This window comes from Vitis vinifera, chromosome 13 (genome assembly GCF_030704535.1).
Source record: "Vitis vinifera cultivar Pinot Noir 40024 chromosome 13, ASM3070453v1".
Classification (NCBI taxonomy): domain Eukaryota; kingdom Viridiplantae; phylum Streptophyta; class Magnoliopsida; order Vitales; family Vitaceae; genus Vitis; species Vitis vinifera.
The window spans coordinates 5,961,242-5,977,397 of NC_081817.1; the positions used below are offsets into that span (position 1 = coordinate 5,961,242).

The 16,156-nt window shown below is 32.8% G+C and overlaps 2 protein-coding genes across 2 annotated transcripts; both read left to right on the forward strand.

Moving 5' to 3' along the window:
- Positions 1 to 825: 825 nt before the first annotated feature.
- LOC100233012 (phenylalanine ammonia-lyase G1) lies at positions 826 to 4,766 on the forward strand. Its single transcript, XM_010660093.3, has 2 exons — positions 826 to 1,467; positions 2,829 to 4,766. The coding sequence occupies exons 1-2, from the start codon at positions 1,046 to 1,048 to the stop codon at positions 4,576 to 4,578; spliced, it is 2,172 nt and encodes a 723-aa protein (XP_010658395.1). The 5' UTR covers positions 826 to 1,045; the 3' UTR covers positions 4,579 to 4,766.
- Positions 4,767 to 10,519: 5,753 nt separating this feature from the next.
- Positions 10,520 to 15,156, forward strand: LOC100241094 (adenosine kinase 2). Its single transcript, XM_002272633.4, has 12 exons — positions 10,520 to 10,810; positions 12,295 to 12,348; positions 12,698 to 12,744; positions 12,884 to 12,915; positions 13,014 to 13,115; positions 13,225 to 13,292; positions 13,546 to 13,622; positions 13,714 to 13,811; positions 13,900 to 13,970; positions 14,056 to 14,122; positions 14,222 to 14,405; positions 14,793 to 15,156. Exons 1-12 carry the CDS (start codon positions 10,728 to 10,730, stop codon positions 14,933 to 14,935), a joined length of 1,026 nt encoding a protein of 341 aa, XP_002272669.1. The 5' UTR covers positions 10,520 to 10,727; the 3' UTR covers positions 14,936 to 15,156.
- The last annotated feature ends 1,000 nt before the right edge of the window (positions 15,157 to 16,156 follow it).

Sequence of the window (16,156 nt, forward strand, 5' to 3'; positions counted from 1 at the left end):
GTGATCCAAACAAATTTGGACTTCAGCTGAGCCTTATTTCATGAATTTGCGACTAAAAAACAAAATTACATTTTATTTTATTTTACTTTTTGTAAATTTTAGAAAATTATGGACATATTGTTATGCATAAAAATTAATGTTTGGTTTATTTGATAAAATAAGATATGTTTATCGTAAGATATCATATTCAATATATTATTCTTAATGAGATGTAAAATTCTATGATAGAATCGGTAATTAGATATGTTATATTATGTTTATATTTAATTTTTAAAATAAATAAAAAATGAAATGAAATATATATTATTTGTGGTAATTATTTAAGATGAAAATTATATTATATTTCAATATATGTTATTAAAAAATATAAAAATTTCTTATATTTAATAGTATTTATGTTTAAAATATTTAAATTTTATAAATAATTATTTTAGTATATTATATATTTATTTTAGATAGTACATATATCAATATTTATTTTATAAATAATTTTTTAGTTCTTCTCTTTTAATCATAAATTTAATTTTAATGAAATTTTTTTATTTTTTAAAATAAGTAATATAAAATAATAATAATAATAATAAATAATTTTATAACATATGGATATTGGATATATATATATATATATATATAACCTGGTTAAATTATATCAGGGGCATTTAAGTAATTTTGTGGTATTTCGCACGGTCACGAGAAGGATGACGTCATGATTTCCGTCAAAATCCCTCCACCAACCCAACCCAAGGGGAGCAGGATTTTAGTGTGAAGGGAAGCGATACATGTTGGAAACGTGGCGTGATCTTAACGGATAAGGAGCATGAAGATCCAACGGCCATGTGCAGATTTCAACTAACCCCATTGGTAATAGGCATGCCCACCCAACACTCAAAACGATGGCACCCGCTCTATTTAAACACCCCAAAAGTGGGTGACCGGACTCAGGAAAATCTCAATCCCACACCCCTCATTGAAATTTTCCTATCTCTCCTCCCCTCCATTTTCCCTTACACTTTCCCCACCGCCAAACACAGCCACTCATCATCAAATGGAACTTTCAAATGGAAACCACTGCCACACAAATGGGAAGGCCTCCATTGAGAGCTTTTGCATGGGAGACACTGGTACTAAAGCTGCTGCCGATCCCCTCAACTGGAACATGGCGGCGGAGTCCCTCAAGGGGAGTCACCTGGATGAGGTGAAGCGGATGGTGGAGGAGTACCGGAGGCAGGTGGTGCAGCTGGGCGGTGAGACGCTCACAATATCTCAGGTGGCCGCGGTGGCCTCCCGCGATACTGGGGTGACGGTGGAGCTGTCGGAGGAGGCGAGAGAGGGAGTAAAGGCCAGCAGTGACTGGGTCATGGACAGCATGAACAATGGTACAGACAGCTACGGCGTGACCACAGGTTTCGGTGCTACCTCTCACAGAAGAACCAAACAAGGCGGAGCCCTCCAAATGGAGCTCATCAGGTAATTTCCGATATCTTTCACCTTTCCAACAATAATGCTAGCTTTAAATTTTATCCCAACTAATAATTCATCGTAAAATACTAAAAAATAAATAAAAATTATTCAAGAGAATGAACGGAAAAATCTCTCTTCTTTTTTTTTTCTTTTTTCTTTTTTCTTTTTTATTTATGCTAATAATTAATTATGATTAAAAGAGGATTAAATCCGGAAATTTCACTGGTGGACTCTTTCAATTTGGAGTCGGTGGGTACTTGGTGGCATAGCCACTTCATTTAGGTGGGCCCGCAAACGTGAATTTAATTTTTATAAGAGGGGGGTGAGCCGGGTGACAACATGCTACCCCAAATAAGAAGGAAAATATTTTGCTTATAAAAATTATGGATTCAGTAGATTTTTATCCTGGCTTTTGGGTAGATATATAATAAATAGGACACGCTATTTTTGGGTGGCTTGTAAATAAAGCAAAAGGTCGATTTCAATAGCATTAAAGACCAAATTCAGTGTGTAATTTGAATGAAAAGGAAAAGAAATAAGAGGTTAAAAAAACGGTTAAAATATTTTAGGAAGTGACGTATTGTCATTTGAAATGATATTGACTCATTCAGCTACCATCCAACTAAGTGGTAAATGCGTCAGACCTTTATCCCAAAACTTGTGGCTTGAGAAACTGCGGACCAAAAAGAGAAAGATAATATTGGACTTGTTTTTGCTTCTCAAAAAAAATATATATATTATTTTGTTTTTAATTAATATTTGCATGAATTCCCACGTAGTAAAACTTTCATATACTAAGATGCTTGATATTTACTTCATCTTTTAATTAATTTCAAATAAGGGCTAAAATATGTATATATGATTGATTATTTTGTTGTTGTGCCAAATTTATTGTTGGGCCGACCAAACTAACTCTAGCATGGCCGGCTCTGTCACCATACTATTAATAAATGGATTAATACTGGCCGCTTTTCTTGGCTTTGGGTCTGTTTAGAACACAGTCTTGGATTGACCAAAGTGGCCCTATTAAATTCCTAGCTGGCACGGGTGTCTAAGTGAGGTTGGGCTAATTCCTGGCTGGCTCCAAAGTCATCCACGTGTCATTGTCTACTTAATAAATGTAGTGGTCCCACCGTCCAAATTATTAAATAGAGAAATATAAATATATATATGGTAAGTGGTGGTAGTTGGCAAGATCAATTTGGTTTGGCAACCCAAACCTAAACCAAGCTGAGCCCAGCCCAAATTGGCATTTCCCCACCTGGGACATCAAGCCTATTCCCTGGAGCACTTTCTGATTCAAATGTTGATCATGTATTCATTTCAATGTTGCTAAGAATGTAGCTGATGGAATTTGATCATCCCAGGTTTTTGAATGCCGGAATTTTTGGAAACGGGACGGAATCTTGCCACACACTGCCTCACTCTGCAACAAGGGCATCCATGCTGGTGAGGATCAACACACTTCTTCAAGGATACTCGGGCATTAGATTTGAGATATTGGAGGCTATCACCAAGCTCATCAACCACAACATTACCCCTTGCTTGCCTCTCCGGGGCACCATCAGCGCATCCGGTGACCTTGTTCCTCTCTCCTACATTGCTGGGCTTTTACTTGGGAGGTCCAGTTGCAAGGCTGTCGGGCCCAATGGGGAGCCCCTCAGTGCTGAGGAGGCCTTCCGGGTTGCAGGAATCAAGGGTGGATTCTTTGAACTGCAGCCCAAGGAGGGGCTTGCTCTAGTCAATGGCACTGCTGTTGGGTCTGGCATGGCCTCCATGGTTCTCTTTGAAGCAAACATCCTTGCAGTCCTTTCGGAAGTTCTATCTGCACTCTTTGCTGAAGTCATGCAAGGAAAACCCGAATTTACAGACCACTTGACCCATAAATTGAAGCATCATCCCGGCCAAATTGAGGCTGCAGCTATTATGGAACACATTCTAGATGGAAGCTCTTACATTAAAGCAGCTCAGAAGTTGCATGAGATGGACCCTCTCCAGAAGCCTAAACAAGACCGATACGCCCTCCGAACATCTCCCCAGTGGCTTGGCCCCCAGATTGAAGTGATCAGAGCAGCAACGAAGTCCATTGAAAGGGAGATAAACTCGGTAAACGACAATCCCTTGATCGATGTTTCCAGGAATAAAGCTCTACATGGGGGCAATTTCCAAGGGACCCCAATTGGTGTTTCCATGGACAACACTAGGCTTGCCATTGCCTCCATCGGAAAGCTCATGTTTGCACAATTCTCCGAGCTTGTTAATGACTTCTACAACAATGGGTTGCCTTCAAATCTGTCGGGTGGCCGCAATCCAAGCTTGGACTATGGCTTCAAAGGTGCCGAGATTGCAATGGCCTCTTACTGCTCCGAGCTCCAGTTCCTTGCTAATCCTGTGACCAACCATGTCCAGAGCGCAGAGCAACACAACCAAGATGTGAACTCCTTGGGACTCATTTCTTCAAGAAAAACTGCTGAAGCCGTGGACATATTGAAGCTCATGTCCTCCACTTTCTTGATTGCCTTATCCCAAGCCATTGATCTGAGGCATTTGGAGGAGAATCTCAAGAACACAGTGAAGAACACGGTGAGCCAAGTGGCCAAGAGAGTCCTAACCATTGGCTTCAATGGTGAGCTTCACCCCTCCAGGTTCTGCGAAAAAGACTTGCTCAAAATTGTCGATAGAGAACACGTTTTCGCATACATTGATGACCCCTGCAGCTCCACCTATCCATTAATGCAGAAGCTAAGGCAAGTCCTAGTCGAGCATGCTCTGATCAATGGTGAAAGAGAGAAGAACTCTAGCACTTCCATTTTCCAAAAGATCGTAGCCTTCGAGGATGAGCTAAAAGCCCTTCTGCCCAAAGAAGTAGAGAGCACAAGAATCGACTACGAGAACGGAAATTCTGCCATTTCCAACAGAATCAAGGACTGCAGATCCTACCCTCTGTACAAGTTTGTGAGGGAAGAACTGGGAGCTAGTTTCCTTACAGGAGAGAAGACTACATCACCCGGTGAAGAGTGTGACAAGGTGTTCACAGCTATGTGTGCAGGGAAGCTCATTGATCCACTGCTGGATTGTTTGAAGGAGTGGAATGGAGCTCCTCTCCCAATCTGCTAGACACCCCTTTCCCTACACTTAAATATTGTTTTTCATGGTTTTTACTTTTTCCCCTCAACATTTGTAATGGGGTTTACTGTTCATTTCTGTACCTGAAAACTGTGGTTCATGTTTGTGTTTTCATCTTCCTTTGTAATTTGCCCAAATTCAGTTTTCAGTAATAAAATCAAAACAAAGAATTTTAGATATATGATAAAAGTCTATGAGTGGACTTTTGAAATAGTAGATGAATCATCATAGATTTATAGATATATAAATATTGCGAAAATCTTCATTTGGCCAATCTCGAATCATATTGAGACAAGCATCCCACCGACCCCACTTCGATTCGAAATGAGTAGTCATTTATTAACGACTGCAGAAGTAGGTGACATGTTGATTTGTTCATCTACTGCTATCTATGCACAGGGTACACAAAATTAGCATAGATGTGGTTTTAATCATACGGGCCTGACAAAGAAGGGATGTCGGCTGGGGCTGGGCAAGTCTGAGAATTACCGGATAGGTGCATTAGATGGGATAATTATTCGGAATGATGGTGTCTTTTGATAATTTTTGTGGCTCAGATACCAAAGTCTTTCAAGTAAAACTTTTAATATTCAAATCATTTAAAACACTCCATTTGTTTTATCAAGATATTTATAATACATGGATGGTTATTATTCACGTTCAAATTTTAAATCAAAATTTTGGGTTTTACGGCTACAATTATTATATATAATGATAATATAATTTATTATTTAAATTTACTATTTAAAATAAAAACACTTCTAAAAAATATTTTCAAAATAACATTTAATGTATTTTTTTGGCATTTTTTTTATTTTTATTCTAAATTTTAATTTTATTAAGAAAAAAAAAGTTTTATAATTATATAATAAAAATGATGATTTTCTCATATATATATATATATTTATTTTAAATTGATAAATTATATTTTTGTATTAAATTCAAGGAAAATAAAATGTTTAATTTTTCATTTGGATTATCTAAAAAAAATAAGAAAATGATGGAGAATGTTTAATCAATTTTTATTTTTTGTAATAAAATAATTTTTAAAAATTTAAATGATTTTTCTATCTTTTTTTTCCTTTTGCATAGTGTTTTTTTTTTAAAAAAAATTCATATTTAATTTTTTTTTTCTCATTGCATTGAGTGGATGATGTTAATACATTTAATGTGTTGAATATTAATGAGGTATAAAAAGTGATCTTTAATATTATTATTTTTATTATAAAATACAAGTACAACAAAAATATATTATAATTATAATATAAATACACTTATATTACAATACATTACAATAAAACCTAATTGAGAAAATTTTGAATTTTTTTATAAAAGTAATAATTTTGTATGGTCATACAATATTTTATAACATACTTATATTATAAATCCTTTCTAAAACCAAATGAAATACTAATTTGAATTTACAAGACTTGTAATTTTTTTAATATACAAAATTATTAAATAATTTCAATGCACCATATGAATGATGTTAATATACTAACACTATATGTTAATATCAATAGGGTATGAATAAACATCTGTAATAAAATATGAGTACGATATAAATACATTATACTTACAATATAAATATACTAACGTTACAATATATTACAACATAATTTAATTTATTTTTGTTTAATTTTGTTCACTTGCTATATTACCTAATGAATAGTTGCGTGTTATTCTATTGAATAATTGTGTGTTATTCAATTGAATATTTATATATTATTCAATTGATGAGTGCTCGTGAGAAATAATCATTCATTCTATTATGGTAACAAAGCTTTTAATTGTATGTTCCATATATAAAACGACATAATAACCTTAGGATGTGGTTTTTGTTTATAAGATATTGATTTTTTATTTTTTATTTTTACCAGGTTCTTTAAAAAATCTCAAATTTTTTGAAAAAAGAAATTAACAAATTTTTAAACAATCAATTAATTGTTCAAAAGTGAACAATTTTTTTGGAGCCTAAGAAATGTACTATAGATTGTACTTATTTGCATGGCCTTGCATTATTAACAATCTCAAATTTATTTATAGTTAATATAGAAAACATATATAAGGGTAAAATTGTCTCATAGAAATTTTTGAGATAAGTGACCCTTCCTAGTAATTATCACATCAACCTACCCTATCCGGTAATTCTCCCTAAATTATATGACTCTTACACTTAACGATATTTATGGGAGCACAACAAGAGGAATGGAGGCCACTCCTAAATCCATTAGTTTTTTTTAATTAATTTCAATTATTATATTAATGTAGTAATAATTTATATAGTGGGTTATTTAATTAAAAAGAGCATTGAAAATTACAAATTTGACAGAATCACCTTGAGTTGGAGGATCAGCTAGTCCAACTTCTTGAGCAGCCGAGATATTGAACAACGAACATTTGATTGAATTCCTTGCCTCACCTTGAGATGAGAGGGAAGGTCGATTTTACTCGAATCCTGATATTTAATCCTACATCGATGAATGGTACGATGAGAGATATTTTTCTTTTGTAATTTTTTTATCAATGTTAGCCTAGTCGAGGCTTGTCCATGCCCAATCCCAATGGACAAACCTTTGATTTGCCCCTAGCTCTATAATCCACCCATCTTCCCCAATCCCTGAAAGCTCATTCTCTTAAGATCTACGAGCAACCAAGCCATTTTTCTCAACTCGAGGATAAAAAGTTAAAATAAGATTATATGTGTAACTTTTAGTTGGAGTTGAGTTTGAATCCCTAAGTGAGGCCGACTCGACCCAATCCAACAAAAAGAGAGATGAGGGAATAGTTTCTTGGAGTTGAAACTGCCCCTATATATATATATATCTTTCTCATGAAAAAAGGAAAGGTTGAAAAAATATCAAGAAAATTTTCTCTCTTAAATTTTATCTTTTTTTTTTTTTTTTTTACTTCTTTTAAAAGAAGGTTATGACATTTGTGTTATATAAAATAGAGTGGTTCTCAAAATTTTGTAGTCCATTCACAACTTGGGATAGAGAATTTATCGATGAAACAACTAATCTGGATTTTAGATATTTCATAAGGTAATCCGAAGCCTTTTTTTTTTTTCTGAACTTTTAATATATAAAAGTTTTTTTTTTCCAAATATGTGTATTATTAATATAATTTTTAATCAAATATTTCTTACATAATTTAAATTCTTTATAGTTCCAAAATTTAATTTTGATAATTTATCGTTATATTTATATTTGTCTATGTATATTCCTTTGGTTAAAAGTATGGCTCATTTGTAAAATTTGTTGGTCCACACTAATATGACTAATAAATAAGATTTAATAACCTACAAGTTTCATAGAAAGTTATTTTCTTCTAAACTTTTATTTTGATGGAAAGTAAGTTATAATGAATAAGGAAATTTATCCACTCTCTAACTATAGAAGTTATAAAATCATCATAATCATCATTAATGTTGTAGAATGATAAAGTGGAAGGAGAACAAAACCAAAAAGAGAAATAATAAAATTTTTAGGAGAAGAAAACAAGAAAGAGAAAATAAAGTGTTGAAATAAAACTCAATGAATTTTTATTAGAGGTCTCCCCTTTTGTAAAGAGTCACAAAGAAATATATATCCTCATAGATGAATATTGACAAGTTATTACAATACTATAAATTCTCATATTTTATAACAACTAAATGATATTAATTATTATTAATTAAAAAATTAAGAGAATTAAAATAGAGAAATCAATTTTCCATATTCCAATCTTTAAAGTTTTAAATTTCAAATAATGCTTTAATTATGGACTAAGAATACTTGATAAAAAAAAGAGATATTAATTAATCAAAAGTCCAACTTATTGCCTAGTTTGCATTGTAAATATGCAGCTAGGACCATATAGAAAAACTTCAATTATTTTATTTCAATTTGTTGAAAAGGGAAAAAGAGAGATAATATCTATCCTAAAATATTAATCCAAATTGTCCATGATTTGCAATAACCAAGAAGTGGCAATTGAAACAATAATGAATTCTTAGAATACATAGAATCTTAGGGAACGGTTTCTCCTTATGAATTGTTTGAGAAACTTAATTATATTTGTATTTGTAAAATTCATGAGATTCAAAAATTGTATGGTTTTTTTACATAAATGATTAGTAATAAATTATGAAAGAGAAAAGTTTAAAAATTTAAATAAGAGTTAATCAATTTTGAAAACTTCTATGTTAGCAAATTAGATTTTTCTTATAAGACTATAGTAGTAATAAAAATATGGGGCATTTGTCAATTTTTTTTATTCAAACAATGTCCCATATCTTTACTCTTTAAGTCCAAAAATACCTCTCACCAATTTCTTTATTTGATTATTATGAACTAATCAACAATTAAGAATTGTCTCTTCACGCTTCACTATTCAAATATTTCTTATTGTGTCTTTGAAGAGAATTATGAGGTTGATGTAAATTGTTACTCTCAATTTCAATTAAGTTATATTTGGTGAGTTATTGTTTAGTGTTCTTGATGATTTTGCTTAAATTGTTACTTATGAAGTATAATTTGATTACGTTATTTAATTCTATTTCTATTATTTTGAGCGTTTTAATATTGGGATAACTTTTGGATCATTGGTGTATGTTTTTTACTAACTTGAGGAAGCTAGATCTATGCAATGGAAGCCAAATTGAATGTTAAAAACAAAACTATAGATCTAGGGCTCAAAAAACATACCTATGATTTAGATGTTCCTAGATTAAGATTCCAATTGAAGAAGACTGATGTTTGTGTTGCTTATGGAGTATAATTCGATTACATTATTGAAGGCTCTTTACCAACTTGGGGAAGTTAGATCTATGCAATGGAAGCCAAATTGACTATTAAAAACAAAATTGTAGATTTAAGGCTCGAAAAACATACCTATGATTTAAATGTTTTTAGATTAAGATTTCGATCAAAGAAGACAATCTTGTTTACCATGATGATATTTCTCCCTATCATTCGTTCTCTAATCTTTGTTACTTGTGTAGGATGACTACATAACTTTCTTGAGGAAGAGGAGAGTGAAAGCTCTCTAAAAGACAATAGTCAAGAGTGTGTCTAACCCTAAAGCCCTAATGGGGTATATATAGACCTCTTTGTGGGCTTAAGTGATTTGAGTCCATCTTAAGTTTAAGTCACTTAATGTACAACACTAGGATCTAATTAATTAATTAACCTTATCAGGTTTAAATTAATTAATTAGCCATATCCATAGGCAAAAAATAATTAATTTAAAATTTTGTGCAACCTTGCATTTTTATCAAAATGCTCTTATGCACATAAATGTTTAATTCTCTATAAAACCTACAAACTTTCTACTAACAAAGAATATAAGCTCAAGTAGGGACATTGGGATTCATAGGAAAATAATGGCTTCCTTAGAATTCATATTTGAAGTTGACATAACAATCCATTACGTCATAACTATTTTATAAAATGGCATTTAGCTTCATTTATATAATGTCACTAAATAAATCTAGTCATAACTGTTTTATATTGTCATTAACCATTTCTTGAAAATAATGGATTCCAATAGATCATTTATTAAATTTTGGAATAATATAGGTTAAGGACATAATACTTGAGAAAATAAAATTAAGAGAGCAAAGTTCCCTTTCGAAAAATTATTTTAAAGGATTTTAAAATATTTCTTTAAAATTATTTTATAAGAATCCTTATAAAATAAAAAGTTTTCCTTCTTGGATAAAGTCCCTTTTAGATTTTTATATTTCAAGTTTTTGGAAAATTTCTTATTATGGAGGGGTTGCAATGGAATTAAAAAAGTTATTGTTTGAGAAATACAATGTGGAATTTTGAACGTTAGAGACAAAGAGTAAAAGAAGCCAAGTTAAAGCTAAAAGGAAAGTATATTTGACCATTTTTTGTCTTTCGGTGTTAGGAAGACTAATACGAATAAGCCAATAGTAAGTGTGGACGAAATTGGCAATTGGGTTCCCAAATCCTGGCTGGGGCGCCTTGCGTGTGCCGCGTGTCGACTGAGTGGGGAAGTTGGGGTTGGTGATGCAGTGACCCCTTACCAAAACTTTCACCTATAAATACACCTAATATACCCTTGCGTCCATTCCTCCTTTTCCTCTATTCGGCCACTCTCACCTCGTGCCAACCCCCTCTTGGATCTCTTCAATGGCTTACGAAGGAATCCTCCTGGGCATGGGCAACCCCCTGCTCGACATTTCTTCTGTCGTCGACGAAGAATTCCTTCAAAAGTAACTCTACTCTCCTTTGTTATGCGGTTCATTCTCCTCTGCTTTTCAAATGCTGCGTTTTGATTCTGTTTTTGTTCTTGGATCCGTTCTTATCGTTGTGTTTTAGATCTGACTGGTTGGGGGGTATGTGTTTGGTAACGTTCTCAGATCTGGTTGGTGGCTGAGAGTACTGAGGAAAGGGAAAGGGAAAGGGATTGAAATGAAATATTTTGGGGAGTGAAGTAATCACCGAAACTAAGCTAGATTATTTTTATTCTATTATTATTTGTTTTAATGATGGATCTGAATTCCACATTTTTGCTTGAATTGGTACTATAGATATTAGTTTGATAAGCTTGGATCTGCATTTTGCATTGCCTTTTTGTGGTGGTGAGGACAATGACATTGGAGTTTAGCGGGATCAAATCGATGTAGGGATAGTGATATTTACCTTGTATATTTTCGTTTTTCATTTTTATATGGAAAAGATTTAAGAGTTGCTTTAAAAGATTTCAATGGTTAACACAAATTCCATTCAAATTGGTGTTGTGGCCTGATTAAGGGGTCCGATCCCTCAATCTTTAGTTTCTATTTAGTTTAGGGAATAAAGGATCCTTAGTACTAGTTTCTATTTTTATTTAGTTTAGGAAATAAAGGATCCTAAGGATTAGTTTCCATTTTACTTAGATTCTATTTAGTAGCCCATGGGAGAGTGTAATGGGAAAGACATGGAAAAATAATCTTAATAAGGACAATATATTCTCTCAATTTTGCATCTTCTCCTTGGGTCATAAGAATTGGATGCAGAAATCATTGAATTCCTCTCAAATCATTTCTAATACGAGCTTTGTAAGTTGCAAACAGGAAAATTTTAATCTACTGTTGGGGCTTACATGAATACCTATGAATTCTCAATTCTGTTTCCAAATAATTCATTTGCATTCTGTTCTGTATCTTATTATTGTGATTTTCTTAAAGATCTATCTTGGTTACTCATGGTATTTAGAATTCCTGGAGCTTGTTTTTTGCCACGATAATTATCTTTTTTCATCTATTTGTCCATACAATTTTGAGAGTTCGCTCTCTAATATACGTATTTCCACTGCTTATCTTTTTATTTTTGGATCTGGAGCCAATGGTCCATGGAACCAAAGGTTATGATCATGTCATACTGTTGTTTATAGCTTTTACTTGTGTGGTTTTCATTTATTTTCTATGATATGTTGTGAGACTGTCTTTTTAGAAGAAACGATGATTGATAATTATTGTTTATTTTATTATATCTCAGGCTTATGTAGTGATTTTCATTTATGATTGTTTTTCATTACTTGTCCCTTTTTTCAATTATTTGTCTTCATCATCATCATGCTTGAATACAAAATATAGTTTTTCATCCGCAAAGTTACTTAATATGAATTTTGTTATATTTGTTTCTTATGAAGTTTTTGTTCCTTTACTGTTGAATTTATCATTTGGTGACTCTGAAATTACCAGCGTGTTAACAGATATGACATCAAGTTGAATAATGCTATTCTTGCTGAGGACAAACACTTGCCCATGTAAGTTTGTTTTTTCTAATTATTTGCATTTTTCCCCTTAAATTTTTTTTATTTCTTTTTAACTTTTGGTTTGATTAACATGAATTATTAAAAAATGCATTTTTTATTCTTCTTCTATGGTGTTTGATTTTAAAACACCTTAACCCAAATTGTTGAAAAATGAATTCTTTATTATTCTTCTATGGTGTATGATTTTAAAACACCTTATTCTGCCTTGTGTTGGCCTACATAACGTTTTGTGAACTTTCTCTATGATTTGCTTTAAACCGTATGTTTGTCCACAATAAGGTTTGCTTTATGCTGTAGTACTGCATATTTGAATCAATTTCATGTGGATGGATTTTCTCAGGTACGATGAAATGGCTAGCAAGTATAATGTGGAGTATATTGCTGGAGGTACTTTTAAAATCTCTGGTTTGGATCTGTAATGGTTTCATATTTCATATTGATATACCAACTAGTTCAAGGATGATATATCTCTCTGATGGGTCATGTTTATGTGCTAATCATTTTTGTGCCATGATGTTATGTGTAGGTGCTACTCAAAATTCGATTAGAGTTTGCCAGGTACATAAAATATTTACTATTGAGCTTAGCTTTCCGCTGTATTTTCTAATTAAGAAATTGCATTCATTTTCTCACCTTGCCTTGTGTGTGTTTTGCAGTGGATGCTTCAAATCCCTGGAGCAACAAGCTATATGGGATGCATTGGAAAGGACAAGTTTGGGGAGGAAATGAAGAAAAACTCAAAACTTGCTGGTGTTAACGTAAGTTTTTTCATTTCTTTACATCTTTTACAGCTTTTCCATGGTTATCCATCTCTCCATTTTAGATTTGTTGTTTTGTTACTGAGACCTCTTAACAATCCATGATCAGGTTCACTATCGTGAGGATGAGACTGCACCAACTGGTACATGTGCAGTTTGCGTTGTTGGTGGCGAGAGGTGAGTTCCTAACCCACAAATTTGGAAGAATGTAATATCCATCAGTGAGATGTAGAATTCAAATAGCTACAATACTCCACCAATTTATTTATTTTTGGAATGCAAGATCTTCCTTGACAAGTCCATTTGAGGTGTTCATTTGGTTTTATTTGAGCTTCCCGTGTCATTGTCAAGGGTCATCATATTTTCCTGTGATTTTTTCAGAACATATGCCAGCAACCTGTCCATGTGCTCTCTTCTATCATTTATGCAGGTCACTCATTGCCAACTTATCGGCTGCAAATTGCTACAAGTCTGAACATTTGAAGAGGCCTGAAAACTGGGCACTAGGTATTATTTTCTTTCTTGATGCTTCTATTCCTTGTTTGTTGCTATATAATATGCTGAACTTTCTTTTTTATTTAAACTCCTATTTTGACAGTTGAAAAGGCCAAATATTTCTATATTGCTGGTTTTTTCCTGACTGTGTCCCCTGAATCAATTCTACTCGTAGCTGAACATGCAGCTGCAAACAATAAGGTAATTCTTTTCAAGTCAGATTCATCGCAGTTGTTTTCTTCAATAGCTTCTGCAACCCAATGTCCATTATTTTCTCATTCACGTGCAGGTCTTCATGATGAACCTTTCTGCTCCATTCATCTGTGAATTCTTCAAGGATCAACAGGAGAAAGCTCTACCGTAAGCTCTATGCCCCTTTTTTTTTTATTTTTTTTTTTATCATATTCTTAGCTAAAATTGCAAAACTGATACTTTCTGGATAAAGGTACATGGATTATGTATTTGGGAATGAAACGGAAGCAAGAACCTTTGCCAAGGTTCATGGCTGGGAGGTAGGGATTACTTGGTGTTGGATCTGTTTTTGATGATTGTTGGCCCCTACAAGAAGGAAAAAAAAGGAATTTCCTCATTTGGCTGTCTTTTGTGATCAGACTGATAATGTTGAGGAGATTGCAATAAAAATATCTCAATGGCCAAAAGCATCAGGGACACACAAGAGAATTACTGTGATCACTCAAGGTGCAGATCCTGTTGTAGTTGCAGAGGATGGAAAAGTGAAGTCATTCCCTGTGATCTTGTTACCCAAGGAGAAGCTGGTTGATACCAATGGAGCAGGTATGAACTCTCTTATTTCATTATTCATGCCTAGAGTGCTGAAAATGACCAACCTTCATAAAGGTTTGCATCGTATTGAGATTCAGTGCTCCTGTCTTCTAGGGTGTGAAAAAGGGTTAGTGAGAATGGTATTGTCATGCACTGAATTAGGATGAGCTTATGAGCAATGTAGTTGTAATTGTTTATTAATGTGTTTTCTCATGCAACCTCAGAGGTTTGTCCTTGTCAAACTTGACAAAGGGAACGATCCCTTGAATAGATAAACTCCTAAGAAGCAAGCATAGAAACCTCTAGTGGAAGCTGCTAATTAGGCTACTCCTTGTTATAAATATAATGCATTGCTTTGCTTTTTTTTTTTCTTTTAATTTGATTTTTCCTGTGTGGTAGGCGATGCATTCGTTGGAGGATTTTTGTCTCAGTTGGTTCAAGAGAAGCCGATTGAAGAATGTGTGAGAGCTGGTTGCTATGCTTCACATGTTATAATCCAAAGGTCTGGCTGCACCTACCCAGAGAAGCCCGACTTCAGTTAGAATTATCTCTCATGTAGCCCGAGATCTTTTCCATTTCACAAGTAATAATAGTAGAGTTATTTTTCCTGTGGCGGGTTCTACTCCCTGCCCAATGATTATGTATCCTGCATTATTAGCTCCTGGATCCATTTACTGGGTGTAGGTTGCTTTTGTTTTCTTGAATTTTTACATTGTACCCATTCCGAGTTTTCATATAAATCCTCCATAAATTGGTTGAGTTATTTCCTTGTGCCTGGCTGTTTGCATTTTTTTAGCTCTTATTTGTTGACTACGAATTTATTTTTTTCAATCATTTTTTTAAACAAGTGATATAAAAAATAAAAAATAATTTTTTTTTTCATTTGTTCTTTCCTTTTACTTTTACTTTTTTTCTTTATTTTCTTTCTCTCATTTTTTTTTCAAAAATTTTATGACAACCGCGATGTTTTAGTATAATATAAATAAAAAGTGCCAAAATATTATCTTATTATTATCATCATTTAAAGCAATGGGGATAATAATTTTTATTATAACCAAATACAATGACATAGGGATGAGTTGGATGACAATGGAAAATTTTAAATTTTTTTTTCAAATTTTTATTTTTAAAATTTAATTATATTAAAAAATAAATAAAATTTATAAATAAATAAATGTTATAAATTTTTATAAAAAATAATTTATTATTTTGTGTTAAAAAAGAAAAATAAATAAAGCTAAATTATTTTTTAATTATATATGATAGAGGTAGACTAGAATAAGGTTGAAAGTTATATGATCTAAGTATGGGTAACACTTAGAGAGAAATGAATAAGTGTTTCCTTTTAGCCCAAAATTAAATAGCTTTAATTATTTTACTTATTTTTTTTTAAAAATGATAATAATAATTTTGGGTAGCTCAAAGAACAATCAACATAAGATGCACTGAATCTTTTTAAATGAAAAACTAGCCATAAAATATGAAAATGTAAAAATCACGGTGTGGACCCCGCATTTCGGCTCATGCGTTTTCCATTCGATGGCGAGCTCGATTTTAATTTGAAAAAAAATGATTTTTATTAATTAAGAAAAATTGACTTGGAGTCGCCACTTATTTTTGTTTTATTTTTAAAGGGTAAACAAAATAAGAAAGAAAAACCCTAAGTGTAATTCCTTGTTTTGGAAAAGGTAGTCTGTGAAAAACCGGATCGGGTTCGTGGGTTAGGTTACTTATCGGGAAGGTACGATAGAGACCGTAGCGCC

What these genes read in the sequence shown, in the direction of transcription:
- LOC100233012 (XM_010660093.3), top strand. Translation starts at nt 1,046, where the DNA reads ATGGAACTTTCAAATGGAAACCACTGCCACACAAATGGGAAGGCCTCC. An exon ending in CTCCAAATGGAGCTCATCAG is followed by an intron (nt 1,468 to 2,828) that starts GTAATTTCCGAT and finishes TGATCATCCCAG; the next exon opens with GTTTTTGAATGCCGGAATTT.
- LOC100241094 (XM_002272633.4), top strand. Translation starts at nt 10,728, where the DNA reads ATGGCTTACGAAGGAATCCTCCTGGGCATGGGCAACCCCCTGCTCGAC. An exon ending in TGCGTTGTTGGTGGCGAGAG is followed by an intron (nt 13,293 to 13,545) that starts GTGAGTTCCTAA and finishes TCATTTATGCAG; the next exon opens with GTCACTCATTGCCAACTTAT. An exon ending in CCAAGGTTCATGGCTGGGAG is followed by an intron (nt 14,123 to 14,221) that starts GTAGGGATTACT and finishes TTTTGTGATCAG; the next exon opens with ACTGATAATGTTGAGGAGAT.